The sequence below is a fragment of the Balearica regulorum genome, chromosome 1, assembly GCF_011004875.1.
Source record: "Balearica regulorum gibbericeps isolate bBalReg1 chromosome 1, bBalReg1.pri, whole genome shotgun sequence".
In the NCBI taxonomy this organism is placed as follows: Eukaryota; Metazoa; Chordata; class Aves; order Gruiformes; family Gruidae; genus Balearica; species Balearica regulorum.
The window spans coordinates 57,271,938-57,293,991 of NC_046184.1; the positions used below are offsets into that span (position 1 = coordinate 57,271,938).

At 47.5% G+C, this 22,054-nt stretch overlaps 1 protein-coding gene across 3 annotated transcripts; it reads right to left on the reverse strand.

Moving 5' to 3' along the window:
- Positions 1 to 1,273: 1,273 nt before the first annotated feature.
- GTPBP1 (GTP binding protein 1) lies at positions 1,274 to 20,964 on the reverse strand. 3 transcript variants are annotated; one of them, XM_075752498.1, is made up of 14 exons: positions 20,728 to 20,856; positions 19,173 to 20,144; positions 16,823 to 17,998; positions 15,008 to 15,119; positions 12,325 to 12,505; positions 10,936 to 11,284; positions 10,362 to 10,485; positions 8,302 to 8,416; positions 7,703 to 7,847; positions 7,376 to 7,558; positions 6,435 to 6,570; positions 5,699 to 5,877; positions 5,146 to 5,343; positions 1,274 to 3,543 (listed from the first exon to the last, which is right to left on the reverse strand). In XM_075752498.1, the coding sequence occupies exons 3-14, from the start codon at positions 16,826 to 16,828 to the stop codon at positions 3,451 to 3,453; spliced, it is 1,821 nt and encodes a 606-aa protein (XP_075608613.1). In that variant the 5' UTR covers positions 16,829 to 17,998; positions 19,173 to 20,144; positions 20,728 to 20,856; the 3' UTR covers positions 1,274 to 3,450. The 3 variants fall into 3 exon arrangements, with proteins under 3 accessions (XP_075608613.1, XP_075608623.1, XP_075608604.1); XM_075752508.1 differs by lacking the exon at positions 16,823 to 17,998; XM_075752489.1 differs by lacking the exons at positions 16,823 to 17,998; positions 19,173 to 20,144 and having other exon boundaries at positions 20,728 to 20,964.
- Between the last annotated feature and the right edge of the window lie 1,090 nt (positions 20,965 to 22,054).

Genomic DNA, 22,054 nt, shown 5'->3' on the forward strand with positions numbered 1-22,054 from the left:
GAAAACCAGACTGACTCTTAAAAAACTTGAATATCTTGGGACACTTAAAATAAAAATACTGCATCTTTAACTTCTAGCAGTCAAGGTCAGTGAGAGACTGCAGCTGTGTGCTCAAGAGCATCCACAGTGACCTTGAAGCTGTCCCTGGGCATCAGTCTGTCCTCTGCCTTGTCATGGCTGTGAGCAGAGCCCTGCTCGGCCCTGAGGAGTGGCAAATGAGGCTCAGCCTGACACAAACCCCCATCAAGAGTAGCTGTATGTTGTTCTCTTTTCTTAACACGGGCTGTAAATTACTCAGCAGGCAGCTAAGAGCAAGTAGAAAGGAACTACTTAATTGTCCTTAGCATGAGGAAGTTAACCTAGAGCATAAAAAAAGGCTGCAAAAAAGGGAAATGGGACTGCTTAGAGCTTGAGGAGAGTCACACTGGTTTCTGCTTAACCAGGACGGGCTGGAGGCACATCACGGTCAGTGCCCTTGCAGCTCCGTGCAGAAGGTGGAGGGGGCTTGTTCTCTGCTGGCTCTGGATCTGCCCTCACGGGTTGGGCACATCAGTGTCCTACTAGGGGAGGGACCCAGAAAAAGGGGGAGAGGGACACACAGAAAAACTGATACAGACAACAAATGGAAAGGGACAGGGTATTGGGTGCTCAGGAGCAAGGACTCCAGCACAGACATGAGCAGAAGGGCTGGGTGGGTCTTTGCTCCAGCTACCACCAGGTCGCAGCCCAACACTTACCTGCATTAGGAAAGGGTCGTGCAGGGCAAGAAAAGCCTTTGTGAACCTCTGAGATCAACCAAGGAGGCAGGAGAGTCCCGCTGTATTTACAGAGACAGGTGAGGTGCAAATCGCTGCGAGGGCCCAGGGAAGCACAAGCTTATGCAGGGCGTGGAAGTGCTGTGCTAAAACTGTATCCTCTAGCAAAGCATCTCCAAAAGAGTTGGACCCAAATGATTTTCCATGGCAGCTCTTCACACACACACCCCCCCACCCCCATCTCTCACACAGCATAGCTCACACCATGCAAGTGTTCTCATTTCACCACTCTGCCACTGAGAGGTGCTAAATCTTAGGCAGAGAAAAAGCGTCCGGCGCAGTGGCTCAGCAGCAGCTGCCCTGCGACATGGCATGCCCTCCGCTGCCGTCACTACAAACGCAGCCTCCTCTTGTAGCCAGCAAAGGAGCGTGGTGGTAAACAAACCCACTTGGTCTGGCTTTGGCGTTAAAGCAGCAACTGCTGGTTTTCCAGAGGAACAAAAAGCAACAAGACATACTTTAACTTGGAACAAACTTTTTTAAAATTTATTTTATAGATCACACCAGCCTGAGTGATCTTTGAATGCTGGTCACAAAAGAGAGCTCACACCACCTCCTTTGTACAAACTGAAGTAAACCCTCTTCCAGTCTTGGCAGTCTCCTTCATTTGGAGCACAAGGAATGGAGAAAGAGAAAACCGCCTGGAGCTCCCCGCTCCCTTCGGAAGCGGAGGGCGGTGAAACCAGATGCAGTCTGATGCTGCTATGGGGCCAGAAGACAAAATGAACCAGGCCCTCGTGCCCTGCTTAGCCACACTTCACACCCCCTCACAATGCGGGTGCTATTAGTGTTGTAGCCGCCTATAGTTCCTCCCTTGCCAGGAGAGTGCTGGTATTTAGGCACATAGCTTGGAAAGGACTGTCTGACCTCCCCACTTCCACCCACGCTCAGGCCACTGTAGTCTTCTAAGGCAAAGTACCCTCGTCTCCAAACCACGTTCCTCACCTCTCCCATGCCACTTAATGCTCTTGGAGTGCTGGTGCTGGCATCAGGAGACGCACTCTCCCCTCCCTGAGCCTGCTTGAAAGCCTACCTCGAATCGCAAGGTGAACTGGAATGAACTCCACACAGGTACCACAGAGTGAGAAACAGGAACAACCCACTAAGGAGGGACAGAAACTTTTCAGTCTCCCTCTAATTAAAAATAAAAGTCCTTCATTGGAGGAGGAAGCCCTCAAAGAAACCGAGGCTGACCACACCTGCTGGGGAGAACACTGATTTGCTAAGGATGCCACCCCCTCCCCCAAAATGCTACCACGCTCCCACAGCTCACCAGAAGCCAGCAAGGATAATTCTTGTCCTCACTGAAGCAAAGCAAAGAGGCAGGGTTAGAAGAAAAGAGATCAAAATAAGCAGGGAATTGATCACTTGAACAACCCAGAGTTAAAAAACATGGTAATAGTAGAGTTAATTCATAGACTGTCCTTGCAGGGCCTTCCTGGAGAAGCCAGAATTTGTCATTAAAAAAAATACAATCTTAAAAAATAATGTCAAAAAAATTACCACGTACTTCCAAATCTGAAAGCACTTCTATAAGTTTGGTACCAATTCATCATTGCCCTCTTCAGCCAAGAGGGGAGAAGCCATGGCAAAGTTTGGCCAGCGAGTTCCAGAAAAGATTTGGGAAATCTTGGAATAAACAAAATCAAGGGGAGGTCGATGTTTGCCTGGTGTCTCTGTTCCACAGGTATATGACTACCTGTGCTCTCTGTCCATCGAGGTGAGAAGGCTTTCTCTGGCTCAAGGGACGAACCGAGTGTTCCCGCACTATATTCTTAATACTGTCAATCGAGCTGCCGCAGCCTTGAGAGGCAGGTTAGATTTGCTCCAACGTGCACTGAACAATAGGAGAATCAGCACAATGGGAAGGGGAACAGGATGGGCAAATGACTGCCCATTTAATTCTGTCTCTAATTAAAATCCTAAGTGCTATCAATGTATTTGACAAGGACATTTAGTATAGGATTCCTCAACTTAGCATCAAGAACTGCTTTCCAATTCGTTTACCTCTTAGATCTCCAACTAATAAACTTTCTTACCATCTCCTTCAAACTTCAGTCACTACAACATTAAATTAAATCCACTTAGAAATCGTTTAAGATGGCGGGAATCCAGAAACATATTTGGCACGGGGCCACAGTGGTGAGGAACCAATGCCCTGTGGAGCCATCCTAAGCAATGTGTTTTAACCTTTGCAAGTCTGAAATTTCAGGCGTTTGATAACCCCTGGATCTGAGACAGCAAATAAGAGGAGAGCAGCAAGTCCGGTGGACAGAATGGGGTGAGGGAGGAGGGAGGCAGCTAACTGGCTGTTTGCAGTTCTATCCAGACTCTCCTCTCATCTTCATGCACACAAAATATAATAAAAACTAATAAGAATAAAAACTAAGCCCATGATGTACAAAAATGTGTCGATAGGGGGAGGAGGAAGGTGTCAGTTATTCAGTTCTGTGTGTCTTACCACCTTCATTAGCTTATAAATTATGCTCCTCTCCATCACTTTCTTCAGGGAGGAGGGACGATTCTTCTGCAGCCAATCAGCTGGGATGGGTTTTGGTTTAAGCTGCTCTGGATCTTTTGGATAAGAAATGAAGGGAAGGGGAGGAATTCCTCGGAGGCAGGAGGAATAAGAAATTCAGCAGCCACTAGCAGGAGTCACACAGGCTCCCTGAGACTTCACTTTATGGCGCTGACCTCCACGTCGCCGGCCTCCTCCTCCAACTTTTGACTGCAACAAGATACAAGAAGATACACTTCAGTGTGCAGTGACCTCTGAATCAGAATATCATCAACACAGCAGGAGTTCAGATGGATTACACACACATCCAGTCAGCAGGAGGGCAGTTGTGACTGATCAGCTTCCTAGCACTGCAGGAAGGAGATAAGGCAGACACACACACCATGAAGGAAGGAGGAGAGACAGATACACTATGAAGTTCAGCCCTTCAAGCTGGGGAGGACCTGATTTTCCAATTTTCTGAACACTTCATTGCCGTGAGAGTCAGCAGGTGCCACGGGGCTCGGCATATGGGAAATCGAGGCCTCAGGCTTTGTGCAGAATGGAAGGAGAACCCCCTGCCCCCCCAAAGGGCGCTCTTGCTAACCTGACTCTGTTCCCAGCCTTAGGCCAGTAAGCCCACCGTTCTATTTTAAAGTGGCCAAATACCTTATTGCCCTCACGGATGTGGGGCTCTTCATCCAGCGCAGGCTGAGGGCAAGCAGCAAGGAGAGAGAGGCAGAGGTAAGCAAGAACGAAAGCAACACAAACTCTCAGGGGGAGGGACGAAGCAAAGAGCAAGCTGGGAGCACTACTTAAAACCACAGTGATGCTACAACAAGACAAGGAGGAGACAGGGGATCAGTAGGAAGCCACAGGCACATGCAAAGGGAGAGAAGCCCTGCCAGAGGGCTCTCTTTCAGCAGCCAGCCTGGCTCAAGGGGGCGAGATTTGACCAATGACAACTAAGGCAGCTAAAATTAAGAGGAGGAACACTAACCAGGTCTCTTGACAGAGTCAAGTTCCCGAACATTTCACTTACTAGATAAGTACACTAAAAGGAGAAGACTCATGGAATAAAGCTGATAAATAGCTCCCAAAGCCCGCAGTTAGAATCGAATTTCCATTCCTTTCAGAACAGAAAGGCCAGGTATCCTTCTTGGACAAGCTGAGCTGAGAAGTCCTAACCAACAAAACAACCTGGATAAATTTCTCCTGAAAGAGAGGAGCCTTTCTTCCTCCTTGGACATCTCCATCCTCCCTCCTTGACAGACCTGTATCTGATACTACTACTTAGGTTGTAATTTCTCTAGTGTAGGGATGTTCTACCTCTCATTCAGACAGCAGAGACCCATTCTGTGACTGGTTGTCAGACGCTTCAGTAGTGCAGCTATGGAGTACATGGAGACACTTCTTCACCGTGAGCATAGTCAAGTAGTGAAACAGGTTGCCAAGGGAGGTTGTGCAGTCTTCCTCCTTGGAGGTTTTCAAGACATGACTGGATAAAACCCTGAGCAACCTGGTCTGACCTCACAGCAAATCCTACTTAGAGCAGGAGGTTAGACTAGACACTTCCTGAAGCCTAACCTGAACTGTCCCAGCACCCCAAGCTGCCAGCTGATGAAAGGTCAGCCATGAGGAGTCATCCAGTCAAAGAATTCTGATTTCTGCTGTGAGACTACTTATATTTCTATTTGTTTCTGTTGCACATTGAATCCCAAGGTGAGCTCAAGGGTATGAGGGGATAACGCTTGTGGTTTAGAGTGCCCTTCCTCCAACAGATGAAACCAGGATGCAAACAGCGAGGACAGACATGGTATTTTCCTCACTTACCAATGGTTGCAGGGCAGTAGGTGTCAGTGGCGCTGCAGCTGTTGAGGGGGCCTCGTCCCCAGCTGGTGGGCCTCCAGCTGCCGTCCCAGCTGGGGGAACGCCATCCTCTCGTTTCGTAACAGTTCCCTTCTTGGTTGACTGCATCTTGATCTGCTGTGGCTTGGAGTTCATTGGCGAGTTGTTGGTGGTCTGGAGTAACTGCAAATTACAGAGGTAGAGACCAAAATCAGCATTAAAATAGCTAGGCCAATATGGCAAGGTTCAATGCTGCTTTTTAACAAAAAGTTTTGAGACAATTGATACCAATAGCCATTGGGAGAAGAATGCAGCTGTTCAAAGAAATCTAGGCTGCTTTCACACTCCCTCATTCACACCAGCTAAGACCCAGCACACAAAGCACATTAGTCATGTGCAACCCATGTCAGGGCTGATGTTTGTGATTGAAGGACAGTCTCTTCCTTCAATTTTCCAGAGCTATCCACATTCTCCTGCTGGCTTCTCAGCGCCAAAAGTAGCTAATGGGCAAAAAAAAGTTGGACTCTTCAGCCTTTACCTTAGTGATGGTACCCACAGCTTTGGTGCGGCCTTCACGGAAGACCAGGCGCTGGTCTATATGCAAATATTCCGGGGTTTTAATGAAGCGAAAGTGCACTGTGGCTTTGTCCCCCGTCCGCAGGCAGTCCTTGTCCATGCTGAGAATTGTGGCCGTCTGACGGATGCTGCCACAATGCACTGTGAATGTAATGCACAAAGGCTTTCAACAGCCAGTATCATTAGCAGAATAAGCTTCAGACAGACATCTAAGGCAGTTCTTGCTACCCAACAGCTAACAGCACTGAGCTGGAAATATAAAAATCCACTGTGTTCCAGAGACTATAGGGGTCTAACGGCTGCCTTTGTTCAGTCCTCAAAAAGAAAACACACATAAGCTAGAACAATTGCCCTCAAATGGAGACTTCCCTGAAGCATCCTCAACAGAATCCTACGTGCCAAGCAGCCAGGCTAGAGGGCAGGACTTAAAACGAGTCTCTCGGTCAGCATTTGAAGCTGAAGAATCTTTGCACCATGGAGATCTGGCTCCAAGCATACTTGGAGTCTCGCATCTTCTTTTTACCTACAGCCTTTGCCACTCTGTCAGCTCCCTCCTCTCTCTCTAATGCATTGCTGGGAAAGGTCAAAGCAGCAACTATGGCTTATATTCAGGCTGACAGAGCCATCAGGAGAAAAATAATCCCAGGATAGAGCTGATATAAACTGGGAAACAAAGGTGAGACAACACTGAGACATACCCATGGCCTGATATCGTGGGCTGATGGTGGTGGGGTGATGGAGCACCAGAATCTCTGCTTCAAACTCCCACGATGCTTGTGGATTCAGGCGGGGCGACACCATTACCATGCCTTTCCGGATGGAAGAACGCTTAATCTGAAAAGCGGAGACACAAAAAACCTTAGTGTGATTCTCCAGGGAAGAAATTTGCTTCTCTGGCTGACTGCATCCAGAAGGATCCTAAGGGATTTCACAGATAACAACTCGTGCTCACCAAAAGGCAAAGCCAAAGCTGTTTAGCAGTATGTAATGATATTATGCAAAGGCTGCAGAAATCAAGTTCAACTGAAGTTTCAAAGGAAGCTTTAGTGAGAGTGCTGGGAACAATGGACACTGACACAGAAGTTTTAACTCACTGATCCTTTAAAAGCAAAACATGCATCCTGGTTGCACATTACCCAAGCAGATGATCTCTCCAAAAGCATGATGTCTGTTAACACGAAATGGTAAGACTGAACACATGAAGTTTGGTATACCTTAAACTATATCCCCTTAAAATCAGCAGAGCTTCTATCAACAAGAACCTTTCACCAGAGGAATCACATTAAAATTTTGCTCATTTTTAAACCCCAAATCATGCAGCTGGTCCTACATATTGAGAGGGATAGCGTAAATATCCTGCCTAGGACACTAATGCAGTTGCAGCACAAGAGGAGACTTTTCTTGCAATGCCTCCGCTTTGTTACACATCTCCAACGCTATTCCTCATGACCTTGGGCCCCACTATTACCTAGCAACTGTCAGGTGGAGCAACCGGGACGTAGGACCCACAGAGATTCTATAGGATTTTAACGTGCTATGAAATGAGGCAGCTGAGGTTTGCAGAAGCGGTCTGATTGCAGCTAACTGTAAAATTATGAGGGTGGTTCCTGTTCTGGAAGTCTAGAGCAGATCATCTCACCTTTTTCAAGGCAAAGGAGGCAGTCTGGCCTCCCCGCACTTCTTTGACGGGCATTCTCTTGCGGTGGATGGACTTGACAGCAATAGGTAGGAAGTTGCCAAGGGGATCTGGCCCCAGCAGCAGGGTGTCATTTAGCTTGATTAAGCCTCTCAGTGTTGTCCCAGACACAACGGTTCCTACGCCCTATGCCAAAAAAGAAAAAAACAGTAATTGGGGTTGCTTGAGCACACTAGCAAAAGAGCTCTACAAGTCCCCTCTTCCAGGGAAGATGCCTTCATCAACCTGAAAGAGGGAGCAAAAAATTCTTCCATATACCAGGCCCCTTACCGGGACAGAGTAAGTATCATCTATCTGGAATTCTGCTGGCTCTTCTTCCCTGTAACTGGTCCGTGGAGACAAGAGATTAAGAAACATCTTCAGCAAATCTAGGTTCTCCCCAGTGACATTTGAAATCTGGAAAATGGGGCACATCCTGTAAAGGAAAATTGATGAAAGTGGAGTTAGTTCACCTCCCTGCCTGGAATTCCACATGTAGGGAGACATCCAAAATCTTGGGACTGAATTCAATACACAGTGCTAGGAAGGGAGAGCCTGGCAAGCAGTCAGACGCACAACACCCCGTGTTTGAAAACCTGCAACATTGCCTCTGCCTTCTAATGACATTCAGGAATGGGTGTAAGGTTCCAGGACTGAAGGAAGGCGAATACCCTGCCATCTTCTGCAGACTGCCCAGAAGCAGCCTCTCATTTCTGTCTCAGAGGGGAACACAAGCAGGTCAGTCTCAGAACCAACACATTCTTATGGAATCACTACACCACATGGCAGATGCAACCTTCACACATCTAGACAATGGGACTCTCTGAATTCTTCTCACCCAGTCTCCAAATAGGATCGAAAGAGAAACGACTCTCCTCTACTCCCGTTACCTCTCTGAGCTGAAGTTGGAGGCTGTTACAATGACATCATCCTTGCTCTGAACCAGCACGGGAATCTTCCTGCACCCTGGGGACTTCAGCAGTCGCTGTAACAGCTTCAGGGTTTCTTAAAGGGTGAAATGAATATTGTTAGGGCAGCATCTCCCGTCTTTACAAATCGCCTTTGTGGGGTCTCTTCCCGAAGGGAGACTGGTGCTCTTGCCACAAATAAGACAGGAGAAGATGGCTAAAGGTGCGCGAGTGAGACTAAGTTTGCTGCAGCCCAGGTGGGACGTAGGAGCCATTCCATCTTCCATTTCATGCCAGTTAGCCTGCTGCCAAGCGACACCACATATGAACAGACACACGCGTTTGCATCTGCAAGTGCAATGCTGTGAAGTAGGCATTTTATAGCTGTCTATTAAGTAGCTTTAAGCAGTTACAAGGTATTTCCTCTTCCTTTAAAGGATTTTTCATATTGAATTCAATGAAAACAAGCAGCACTCAGGAATTGAAATGTTTGAGAATATGTGAATTAGAAACCAATTTTGACCAAACAAACCTCGACACACTTTCCCTGGCAATCAACCTGCCCTAGAAGGTTAGAAAAGCATGAAAGAGGTAAAGATCACCATCACAGACTAGGACAGCGTAGGTAGACCAGATCCAGAAATAAATAGTTTGGAACAAATCTCATGGCTCCCAACTTTGACCTTTTGCCTCTCTTTATTTTCTAAGCCTCATATCTATCAGCCAGCAGGGGCATTACCTGATGCAGTAGCATCAGCCTCCTGCAAAGTGCCTTACAATAAATGAGGAGGAAAAAAAAAAAAAAAAAAAGGCTAGTAAGGGCTTAAAAGAGCAAATCATTTATATTCTACAATTGTCATCCAATTAGATGGTTTTTGTGAACAAATGATTGCCTATGGGAAAGTAATGTTTTGGATACAGAAACACAAACATCTAATCATGCCATCTGCTCTTCACAGATACACTTGAGCCAAATCTTGTGTCTATTTAATTTAAACAGAACATGACACAGGAGTGGCTTCTCCCAAGAGCAGCTCTTCTCTCCTCACCCTGAACCAAACATTCTCCTTCCTTCCCAGTTATTATCTTATGGTCAGGCCTTACATTTATTTGCCAAACATCTACTACAGAGACATTTAGATTATCTTCTGATCACATGCGTCTGTTTACCCGAGACATATTGAGGATTCTTACAATAATGAACTAACCACAGACAGCACCGGGAGCATTCACTTTCCTGATTCTTAGGACTGATTATAGAAAAAAACATTGCTCCAATTAACCACAGTGTGTTCCTGAAGGTGTGAGAAATGCATCAAGAGAATTTTAAAGGTGAGAGTTGGTCACAGCCTGAAAAAATGTCAAGCATAGTTTAAAGGGACACTGCTGGGGTTAGAGGTGCTGCTTTAACTGCTGCTGAGCAAAAAATTCACTAGCCCCTGCTGCTCACTGCCATCCCTGCTTGTGACTATTCCAGTCCTGCTACCATAGCCCACATATGCAGCTGCTTTGAACCATGATTTATTAAGTGTTCCTTGGTTGTTCAGAGGGAGGAGCTGCTGTAGTTATCCCAACGTATCTGAGAAGCGCCCAGGTGAGCAGGATGTAACAAGCAGCTGCCCCTTAACCTAACGGCTGCCGGAAAACAAGTTTGATCACAGCTTAAGATCACACTCAAACTGTGGGCAAAGAGGAACGCAGCTTTTGAGAAAACTTCCAGGTTTAAATACCCAGAGAGAAAGCTAAGCCACAACCACAACTGTTTGCTTCTCCCCTTAGAGCTCAATTAAGCAAAACCCTGTAGCTAACACTTTTGGGTTGCCCCCCGGAGTTCCCCAACTCAGGTAATTTTGAGATGGTGACTACGAGTGACCTGCTAGCAAAACGGGCGAGGAAAAAGGATAGATTTCTGGAAGGTGTTAAAGATGCAGTCAAAACTAGACAATGCAGCTTTCCTCCAGGAGTCATTCCTCAACCCAAGCAGAGGACAACAGCACATACAGAGGTAAGAAACAGCCCTGGAGAGAGCTTGTAGGACTCACCTTGCAGGATGTTGGCAGGACACATGTCGATCTTGGTCACCACAACAAAGACAGGAACGTTAAGTGCAAGTGCCAGGCCCAAGTGCTCCTTGGTCATTCCAACAATCCCAGCGTTGCTGCCAACCTACACCAGGGATACAAGATACAGGGTTGTAAATGTTCCTCCTGCAGTGAGCTGGGTTACAGAGAAGGTCTTGTGTCAGTCATGCAGTAGGCTGTGAATAGGTTGTAGATACATCGTTGGACTGTATCAGCAGACCCAGCTCATTTCAAATGCTGTTGGACACTGGCTAAGGACTCATTTCTCCTCAGTTTTAACAAGGTTTTCTAGAATTTAGAAATCTTTCCGTTTTCAAGAATCACACACCTCGGGCTTGTCCAGGACTGACAGAACTGGGGCACTTGCCTCAGGATCCTGGTGAGATACCCACAGTGGCTTCTGCTCTCTACCTCTAGGAGATGCTGCGTCCCTCCACAACCCCACAGGGACTTTGCAATAGGAAAGAAGTTGAGGTTGTTCAAGCTGTGAACAGCCCTGCTCCTGCTGGTACTGTACATCTTTCTTGCTACCTACCATAAGCATGCAGAAGTCAGGTAAATGGCCGGTCATGCCAAAGACGGTGGTTTTCAGGTACTTTTCGTGACCAGCCAGGTCAATGAAAGTAATGACCTTGGTGGATTTCTCACAGATCTTTGTCCATTCCAAGCTGCCACCGTGGCTGTCAGGCTTGTTCACCACGTTGCCCTCACTGTCAAAGCCCAGAATGTCATTGCCCACGCTGCTGGTGCGGCCTGACTCAATCTCATGCTTATGACGGAAGAGCTTTTGCCGAGCAAAGCCTCGGCCATTGTCTAGTTCACCATGTGTCAAGACACCCAGTAATGTGCTCTTTCCTGCGTCCACATTGCCAACCACTGCTACCCTGGAGGGGAAAGGAAAAAGGAACCTGGTAAAATATGATACCTGAAGAAACAGACAAGCAATCAAAAAAACCCCAAACACCCCTGCTCCTGCAAATAACTAGCTTCAAACAGAGATTCAAAAATGTTCGGTCTTCACAAGCAGAGCGGAGATTCTTTCATAGTCATTAGTTAACAGCAGAGGTCCCAGACACTGGTGACTGGGACGTGGAAGACTCTGGAAACATGCCACTGGTGTCCAGAACAGAGTCAGCTGAACACGCCATTGCTTGAGACCATACAGAATATCTCTCTTCCAACTCCTAGTCTCTGCAATCCAACATATACACTGTGGCAATTGAAAAGAAAGACTAAATCCCTAGAATACCTCTGCCTTTCTCATATTCCTCATGTTGCAATAGCACCAGGTGCTAGGGAGAGCACATAAATTTAAATTGCTGTTCCTAGAAAAGGAAAAGGTCAAACAACAATAAAACGTTTTAGGGGAAAACCCTCTCCTACAGCAGTCTCTTTCCTTGTCTCTGATACAGGTAGCTATTATGGCTGTTGGCAAATGTTGGAAATCCATTCCATCCAGTTCTGGGCAGACTCTCAAGTCATGTTACACAAGCTATTACACACCCATTAAAAGATGACTTGGATCACCAGAGTCTTGGAATAGAATTGAGCCCTTAGTCAAAAGTATTGTGTTCCAGCAGTGTGCATTTACGCACACGCATACAGACACACATGCACATGTGAATCTCTTCTACTGGGATTCCAGCCCACAAAAGATCCCCAAACTGCGAAGCTGTCACCCAGACAGCAACAGCCCTCAGCTAAACACTGGCAAATTTCCACAAACAGTTTGTTCACAAAAGAGACAGCAACAACAACAAAAAGGTGATTTCATTAGCAAGGAGTGGTCAAGCTCAATTCCCTTTGTTGGGTAGCTACAACACCCAGACTCGAATCAGCGTTGCTAGCTCAGCATCACGGATGGCTCACACGGTAAAAATGCAGCTGGGCTGCTGACTAACCCTGTCTCCACCCAGCTCCTCACCTGACCTCCAGGAAGTCGTTGTCACCCACACGTTTCCGAACGAGGTAGTCGCGCACCTTGCCCCCTGCCTCCTGGTGCTCCCGCAGGAGGATCACATCTGCCTCGATCTGCTCTGCCATGCTCTTCAACGTGGCATAGGATGCTTCCATGTCTGCCTCGCTCAGACCGTATTCAGTCCCATCTAGTGCGATGTTGAGGAGACAAAGGACAGCCAGTGAGCATCACCTTGCAACAGCCAGCAGCAACGTCATTCTGCCTGGGACTTTCACACCGATTGGGACTGATATGTGGACTGGAGATGTCAGACATGTAAAAAGAATAAGCACTCTTTGCCCAAAATAAAAACGGACGGTCTTCACTCTAAGTCTTCAAAGATACTAGAAAAGCACCATCTTTCATCTAGAGGAGTTTTCTTCACAATTTCTACAAGCCAGTACTAAGGGATTGGCAAGAAAGACACATTTCTGTCTAATTCCCTTACTCCACGTGCTGAAGGCACTTTGCATACAACTTCCTTCAGTCAAATAAAACATCTCCTCTCGCACTGCGATAAAGGGAAAAGCATTAACAAAAGGAAACCTCTGACTGAAATATCATCACAATTAACCAGTGAATATGGGACCAATTTAAACAATCAGCTTATTTTATAAAACCACATCCCAAGTGCACATTTTCTGCAAGTCTGGCCTGCGCAGCAATTTCTTTAGCCCCCATGTACTCCAGTTAAAACAATGTTTTTGGCATGTCTCACTGACTTCATCCTGGCACTTGAAAGAAATGCTGACAGCACATGAGGCCAGAAAAAAACAAGGAGGCACTGCTGCCTCTGAACAGCCCACCCAAGCAAAGAGCTGACAGTCAGAGCAAACCAGTGGCAACCATCTAGACAGTTTAAAGGGCACCGCAGCTCTCAGCTTATCTCCTAACCCAGGTTCCTCTGTGGGTAAAAAAAAAAAAAAAAATAAATAACAAACAAAGGTGGAGAGCCACACAGCACCTGGGTGACCAAAGCTATTGCTGTTTGCGCATTCATATGCATGGCTGACTCATCAGCCGGTAAGCAGTAACTGCAGTTTGCATGAACTAATCAGCATTTTAACTACTGCACAGCTCTACAACAAGTAGAGTTGCTGGGTGACTTCCAACCTAGCTCATAAGCTGGCAGAGAAGCTGTTGAGATGGTGGGGAAAACAAAAAAAAGCACCACAGCTGGGGTCCTGGGTCAAAAAAAGGGGAATGAGAAGTAGAGGATAGGAGAGGATAAGAGGCAAGGGAGAAAGGGAAGTGTCACTACTGATGAAGCAGTGACCCACCTGGCAGTCTTCACTCAGTCATCTGAGTTGGGTATCCATGATGATCAAAATCATAGACACTCAAACTGAATGAGAAGGAGGGATGGCGGCAGGGAGATCAGGATTTATTTTCAGTTCACTATTGTTTCCAATTTACAGAAAAGATCCCTATCTTCCTCAACTATACAGTAATCTGGAATCGAGTCACAAGTTTTAGCTCATATTTTCAAGAGACAAATGCCTACTTCTAATTACATCATTGCAACAACCACCAGTTAACACCCTCACAAGGTATCCTAGAAGAGAAAGCAGTTAGTAGCCCAACTAGCTAGATCCCCGCTGCAGATGTGGTTATCCCAAACACCAAGGATCCAGACTAGACATGGGAAGCTTGCTTGGACACGAGAGCATTATCCGTGTGACACTGGCTGCATGCCAACTGGTCATCTAATCCTGGCTTCTATTCTATGTCGGCTGCTTTGCAAGATACCAAGAAAACCCAAAAAGCACACAGTTCTGAGGTAACACAATTCTCTCCCTCCATTATCTCAGCCAACCCTGGCACTGACGACATGGGTTTTGTATTATTCCTCAAATGCAGGAACTAGCAGAACGTCTCATCATAACAACTTGATATCCAGCAGGTATCTACTATATTTGAAACATGCCTTTAGCCTTATGATAGCCATAGACAATTTTTTGTAGTCGAAAAAGAAATTTCAATTTCAAAGCAAGGCCATGTTCAATATTATTTTACCAGCATCAGATGCAAATATTCAAACTGTGAAAAAGAACAAAAAGGTAACCCACGCTAACTGCTAAAATCTGCAAAGGCAAATGACTGCAGTCACACCTGAGTTAATGTGACAATAAAGGCCTCATGCTGAGAAAAGGAAAACCCTTCTCTCCATAGTACAGACGCTCACTATCAAAGAAAGCCAACAGCATATATTTTGGCTATCTGAAGTATCTCCAATACATTCCTGTAGGGTAAAAATATTGTTATTTACAATGGAGAAGTGAACAAAACCAGACAGAACAAGATCTCCATCAGACATTAAGGACATCTGCACCAAAACTGTTGTTATAATTTCAGATCCTTTGTCTTTTCCTAGTGTGCCCAGACAACTTATGCCTTATTTCCAAAAAGAACTTGTATGATTTTATACAAAAAATATGTTTAGCTCTACTACATAAGACAGTTGCTGGCAGGAATAAAATAAAATAATCTGTCCCACATGTTCTGCTATACTTTATGGAGGTTTCCAAGTTAGTCTGGAGGAGTAAGTACTACCTTCAGCAGCAACCCCGTTAGATGAATTAGGTTTTTCCTATAATTTTAATTGTTGTTATAATTTTAATTGTTGTTTTCCTGAGGAAGCTATACTCACCTGATCCTTGACCAATGACATAGATGGTCTCCCCACATCCCTCATCAATTCTCTCTGACATCTGCCGGAGCAAACTGTCATACTGCTCTGAAGTTGGACTCACCATCACAAGCTGGAAAAAAGATTAAATATCCATTTGCAGATGTCAAGCAAACAATTTGAAAACCAGCTTCAGTTATAAGGAAAATCAATCCATGTGCTTTATTGAAAGAGAAGGGTTCTTTTTCAAGGACCACTTTCTAGTGGTTTGGTTTGGGGGTTGTTTTGGTTTTTTTTTAAAAACAGCTTCACTGACAGCTATTTCCTTGTGACACTGCACAAGGTTATTTGTCTGAGCTCAGAGTTCATTTATGTTGGAAGATATACTTCAAAGCAAATAAGAATACCAAGCACCTCATTTTGAGGTAACCAATGTTTAAAAGCCACATTTAAGTGAACACACCACTTCTACTTCTGTGTAATACATGTTTCCATGCAAGGAAAACAGAAAGGGGAGCAGATATTTTCTCCAAAGAAATTCCTTAGCTGGGTATTCCACAGACTCCACTTCACAGAGTGCTGCTGCTCCCCACAAAGCGTGACAGCCAGCCAGAGGAAGCCAGCCAGACCTCACTGCAGAGCACACCTAGGCATCAAAACCTAGAGCATCTCCTAAGTCTTTCACATACTTGATATCCCCTTTTGTGTTCTGAGGGGGTAGAGGGGAAGGAGAGAACAAGAATAAGCATTATTTTCAAACTCCTAACAAAACTTTAGGTACTTTACACTACAGTTCTGAGAGGCAGACATACAAAGCAATTTGTATGAGCATATTCGGACGTTTCACCAGTGGAGAGCTGCAGTTTTGCAAGCCAGCAGCTGTGTTACCAACAAGCTTTGACTGCAGTTATTGCAACAACCACAACTTCCTTTGCCCTTCCCTGCAGAGGCATCAAGAGAAAGAAAAAGTAGACAGAAACAAAGCAGAAAATGAGGACAACAAGACAGTGCTTCAGGAAGGATTTTCCATACAACAGAATGGTGCAGCACCATTTCTGGCAAAAACCTGTGTTGCTCATACAGTACAGGTGAAGACACTCGCACAGCATGGCCACAATGGTGGCATGGCAGACCAAGGAGACCATCACCCATTCAGGACTGGTGACCTGCTCTCTAGCTGCCTCTGTGATTACAAATCTGTTGGCGGCTGAGTATCCTGGCACAATGGCTCAAGAGCTGTTGAGATATGCATTGCTGTTAAAAAGTTACTTTTAGTATGAGTTGTAAAGGCTATCACCTACTGATAGCACTATGGTTAGGCACGCCTGTGCCACATCACAACACTCAGTGAAATCCATACCTCCACTAGCTGTCCTTACATACACATGCCAAAATCATGCCCAGAAAGATGTAGTTCCCTTCATTATGCACTAAAGCCAGCCTGAAATCTGTGCTTGATTTGCCTAAAACATATGATTTATGTCAGTTCACAACGATTACATCTTCAAGCCTGCCCAACACTCTCTACTAACACAGCCTGACTTGCTAGCACAGCTAACAAAACGTGCATTACCTTTACCACCTACTACTACTACATAGGTGATTAAGACCTTGATTAGAAATCCAGAGCATAAAGGTACCAAAAAGCCCACACTAATGCTTAAGCAGCTTTCAAAACTACAGCGATGCACGCACCCGGAAAACTGAAGCACAGACAACAAGTGCTGGTTAGAAGGTTTAAGGCAGCCAAAGCAACACTTTCCTCAAACATTAAGGGTCACACAGAGCATGTATGTGTCTGTAAGGGCCAGACAGCTACGAGAGAGACACAATCACCTTCATATGCCTACTTCAGATGTGTGCCCTAAGGCTTTGACCTAATTGCCATAGTCTGCAAAGGGTAGCAAAGCACTCTGATCTGGAAGGCTACATAGTCTTTCTATGTTGTGCTACAAAGGATTAAGTTTTGCCTTTATAAGTTGTTCTTTTGGTTTTGTTTTCTTCTTAAAGGAGACCACTGCTTGTAAATGAGAGGGAAATCAGCAACTGTTTAGAGGCTTGATCAGGACAGGAATGGAAGGCTGTGTGTTGATGTGTAGGGCTTGTTTTGCCCAGCGAGCACTTTCAGGAATTCCTGGAAGCACAGCAGACAGGCTCACTGTTTAGGCTAATGCACCAGCACACATCAGGAGTCAGGAAGATCTCTTAAACACACTGTTATACTTATAAAGATCAATAAAATAACAGGGGCCACCAGTGTAGAGGCACACTAACTTCAGTTTCTTCAAGTCTCATGACCAGCTTCATTTTTCTACGAGTTCAAAAGCTTCAGCAGTGAGCGGGCAGGGCGTTGTCTAAAGTACCAGGGGACATTTCAGCTGAGCTGCTCGCTGCAGTCTTTCTTCTCGGTGCCAGGCAGGAGGGCTGGGGGGGGGTCAAACATCATAGTACTCACACGCATCAGCTCAAAACACTGTTCCCCCACCCTGCTGCTTTCACTGCCATGCAAAGGTGCTGCTGAAGGGTATTCCAGTGGCAGACTGCCTCCCAAGCCTACCCTGGGGCCGATGAAGCTTACTGCTGATGTGATATAGCGGGACATCAAGATAAGGATGTGTAGAACAAGTAGCAGCTTTCACAGATCACATGTTCTGATGCCGTTCAGTATTTCTAATGGCTGCTTCAGCAGCCTGCAGCCCCCAGCCAGTTCTGCAGTTTCCTAGGTCACTGCAAGACTTTACTTGCTGTTTTGAAGATCCCTTTAACTAGCTTCCTGGACAGAGGGAGCCTGTTCTTTGCCATTTCCTCGGTTGGAGAGAGGCCCTCCATCTCGGCCTCTCTGCTTTTTTTGCTTTTCACCTTTTGTGCAATCCCCTCCATGCTTGCACTACGTATTCTTGTTTTTCAGAGGTTTTTCACAAAGTCAAAAATTTTCACTTTTGTTCTTTCCACTTTGCCAGGCATTGAGCAGTTAACAGTAGGAGCCATGTGAGTCTAGCAACCTCAGATTTCCTATAGGGCAAAAAAGTAACAACCAGTTATTGTTTTATTCTTGTGACAGCAGAAGAAAATACATCTCTCAAGTTTGAGATGCCATCTCTAAAGTCCCTTCCCAGTCTCGGGAGAGGTGGCTTTTCCCACCTTTCCTCTGATTGGTTTTGGGATTAGCTGTAATATCTACAGCTGTCTGAGCTTATTCCAGGGGGACAAGTTGGACTGTGCCATTCTGCACTGCCCAACAGCAAGCAAGAGGCTCAAGTGTTAATTAACAGCAATTTCAAGACACCAGTGAGATTGAGCTAAGGTTGTATCAGCACTACTACAGGCAGTCCTTACAAAAGAGGGATCCCATATCCATGAGGCGGACAAACTGTAAAGATTAAGGGCAAGCCAAATACTATGTGGTATGTAGTGCTGCTCTTTATTGGAATAACACAGCCTGACATCTTGCACGGTTGGAAGGCCACAACCAGCCACTGGGAAGTCAGGGGAAAAGCACCTTCTGTAATGTCATATTTTGCTTTCTATTTCTCGTGGACATACATAGTTCAAGTGCTATTAATGTTCTGTTGTCAATGTAATCTAATATAAGCATCAGCTTCACTAACAGCCTTGTGTGATATGGTTTTGACCTGAAAGATGATTACTACTGCAGTGTGTTAGTACTGAAGGGAAAACAAACACCCATAAAGATCGACACGATAATGAATTTGTGCTGATGAATGGAACTGTTTGCTTGACCAGCTAGCAAGGTGCACTTGATAACTGAATACCAAAGTGTTCCTCTCTAAAAAGAGCACACCTTACAACAAACACACTGGGGAAGGGCTGGGAAAAAAGTATGTAACACAGCAAGGGAGTGGGTCGGACTGGGACAGAAGTAGCAATTAGCAAACAAACTGACTGCAGTGGGAATCACCATTTTAAGCAGGAATTGGAGGGCAGCAATTCAACTGGGAAGACAGAAAAGATGGGGGGATCAGGGGCAGGGGGGACAGGTTAGCTACTGCATTCTCACCATATGTGATTGCTGTTTTGAGCACAAAGCGGGAGACTATCTTGGAGAGCTCATAGTCTTAGCTCTTGTCCAAGATGGGGATGAATGAAAGGTCTAGGGAAAAGAGAGAAGGGGTACACTGCTGTATGGAAAAGTAACTTGTAATAAAGGTTAAAAAAAAATGCTTACCTATTGCCTCCATAGCGCCTGCAGGTTTCTAGGAATGGAAGACAGGCTGACAACACAAATGGAGGTTGTGGGAGAAAGCATTCCTCTTTCTTCGTCAGATTTTTGGTCAGGTTCCTGGCTGTCAAGAATCAGTGACACAGCTCAGCTCTCAGTGTCCTCCTGCGCACTCTTCTACATCAGCCACGTCCAAGACAAAGCACAGATCGATATTGGCATCCTGCATCAAAATCTTGTCCAGCTCACTAAGACATGAACAGGTGGCTCAATAGATACTGCAGATTTGATTTCTGTTCTTTACTTTCTTATAAGACATCTTCATAACATTCGTTTTAATACAGCACCACATTGTAAAATATCCGGTCATCCCCTCAAAACCAAACATTTCCACATCCACACACCACAACTCCTCTCTCTTCATTTCTCCACAGAGGGCAAGAAAATCCAGGACTTTGGAACAGCTCCAGCTGGAAGCACGAAGAGGAGGGATGGCAAGAGAACAGGAGGAAACACCAGCTATGCTGACTTCTGGATCACATAACTACAAATGGACCGAATTAAGTTTTCGGAAGACTTTAGAGCAGGAGATGTCATCATGATATATCAAACCCTTGGCAGCAAAAGGTATACAGTTAAAGAGATCAGCCAATTGGGAAAAAATAGAAGACTGTGGAAAGGCAGCTAACGTAGTCTGTGGCAGGCTCTGGCATGCACGTATTACTACAATGTACCGTCCTGCAAGATGGAAGTGAGAATGGATTCAGACAGAAGTAAGATCACCACACAGTTTTATCACTTGGATCCTAGAAAGGAACTGCACAAGGTGAACAAACCTTTCTGTGTTGACTTAACCCGGTTTGCAAGAGCAAGGCACCCTTGTCGCTGAGCCCTTATGTTCAAAAGTTATGAGCTCTGACCTGCTTTTAAGATTGTGAAGAAAGTCCCGGGAACTAGTACGACTGGCAGCAGAGATAACTACAGAGAACCAGCACAGAGGAAAAACGTTAGTGAGACATGAAAGCGGCTGTCAGCTTCAGACCCTGCGCTTGCTGAGAGGATGCAACACCCGCTGCCGGCTCTTCCCCGGGGAACCGAGGAGGGGACGGAGCAGGGCAGACAAGCCAGCCAGCACCCTCCTTTCCCGGCCGGGGCACAGCTTGCTCTTAGCTCTTCACAGCTCAACTTTACTGCGCTTCACCCGGCCGCTTCCCCTCGGCACGGTGGGCTCCGCCGCCCGGCCCTGCGCTCCCGGCCGGGTGCTGTTGAGGCGAGAGAGAACCCCCCCGGGGCCCAACTCCAGCCCGCGGGGAAGCCCCGGGCTGACACCCCCACCCTGGCTGATGCAGGCGGCCCCCCCAGCCCCTCGCTTTCCTGAGGTGAGGGGAGCGGCGAGGAGAGGGACTGGCCCCGGCTTGTCGGGCTGGCCCCAGCTGTCGGGCCGCCGCGCTCCGGCTGGACCGGGCAGCACCACAGGCAAGGCGGCCGCGGGGGGAGAGGGCAGCGCGGGGCCCGGCGGGGTGATGGCGCTCGCCGCCGCCCGCCCCCCCGCCGGGCCTACCTTACTGGTGAGGTCGATCTCAGGCTCGCCGTTGAGCGCCTCACCGTCCTCAGCATCGAAGGCGGCGCGGAGGGGACAGGCGACCGCCGCTGCGCGAGGCCCCCCACTCGGGGAGCCGGGCTCCGGGGCGAACATACAGGCCGGTACCGGGGAGCCCCCCATCGGGGATCGGCTCCGCTCCGCCGCCGCCATCTTCCCTGCCCCGGCCCTCCTGCCCCACCCCCTCCCCGCGCCCGCCCCTCCGTCCCGGGAGGCGCGGCGGCCCCGCCCCCGGCCCGCCAAGGTGGTGCCAGCCAATCACCGGCGGAGGAACGGGGCAATTAACCTGTAGCCATGACGATGGCGGGCGGTCTAGTTGTTATTCATGAGGGAGGGCCACGCCCCTGCCAAGCGCGCGAAGCCAATGGGAGAACCACTGCCAGCTCGACTTGTTTTCTATATATACACACACAAGAGAGCCCACTAGACGTGTCTGGTGCTTCCTACCCAATAGGAGAGCCGGTCCTTGTTACAAACAACCCTAAAAGCCAATCAGATAAGAAGACTCGAACGATTGGGTGGGACTAAGCCGCTGCCACAGATGGACAGGGCCCGCCCTGATGGGTGGGGTACTCTCCGGCTAGCCAATGAGAAAGAGGAGATTTTTCACGGACAGTTGTGTAAGCCAATGGAACGAGGAAGGAGTGTGCCGGGTGTCCCTTCAAGCGGTGGGCCCGGCTGTTGCGACCGGGCGCTCCGTTGAGGTGACGGCTGTCACCGAGCAGCCCGGGCGTCGGGGGCCCGGCGTGCCGGCAGCTCCCGGGGTCGGTAAAGGGTCCCGCCGCCCCCTCAGGCCCTGGGCTCCTGACAGAAAGCCCTTCCGCCGCCTACGCCTGCTCGCTACGCGAGCCCACGGTGTTCAGCCCGTGAGGGGCAGGCCCGCGGGACGCCGGCGCCAAGGAGAAACTCCCGCCCGCTGAGGGGTTTTGCGGGCTGGCAGGTGATCCCGCAGCGGCGGGCAGGCCGGCGGGGAAGTTGTCCGTCCTGTTCCTCCGCTGGGTCACGCACCCGCTCCTCAACCGCCGCAAGCTCCAGCTTGGCACAAAGCGAAGTCGGGGAGGATTTATGTTTATTCAGCAGGCGGTAAACCACTTCAGTTGTCCCGGCTTATTTATCTCTTATTAATTAAGCAGGCGAGAAGGGAAATTGAAGCTCAGGGAAATGAACTCCCCTCAGGTTACGCAGCCAAATAGCCGCCGGGCCAGGACCGAACCCTGCCCGCGCCCCGGTAGCAAACCCAGCCGGCTGCCTGCCTCTCTCCGGGCACGAAGCCCACGAGCCCCTTTGG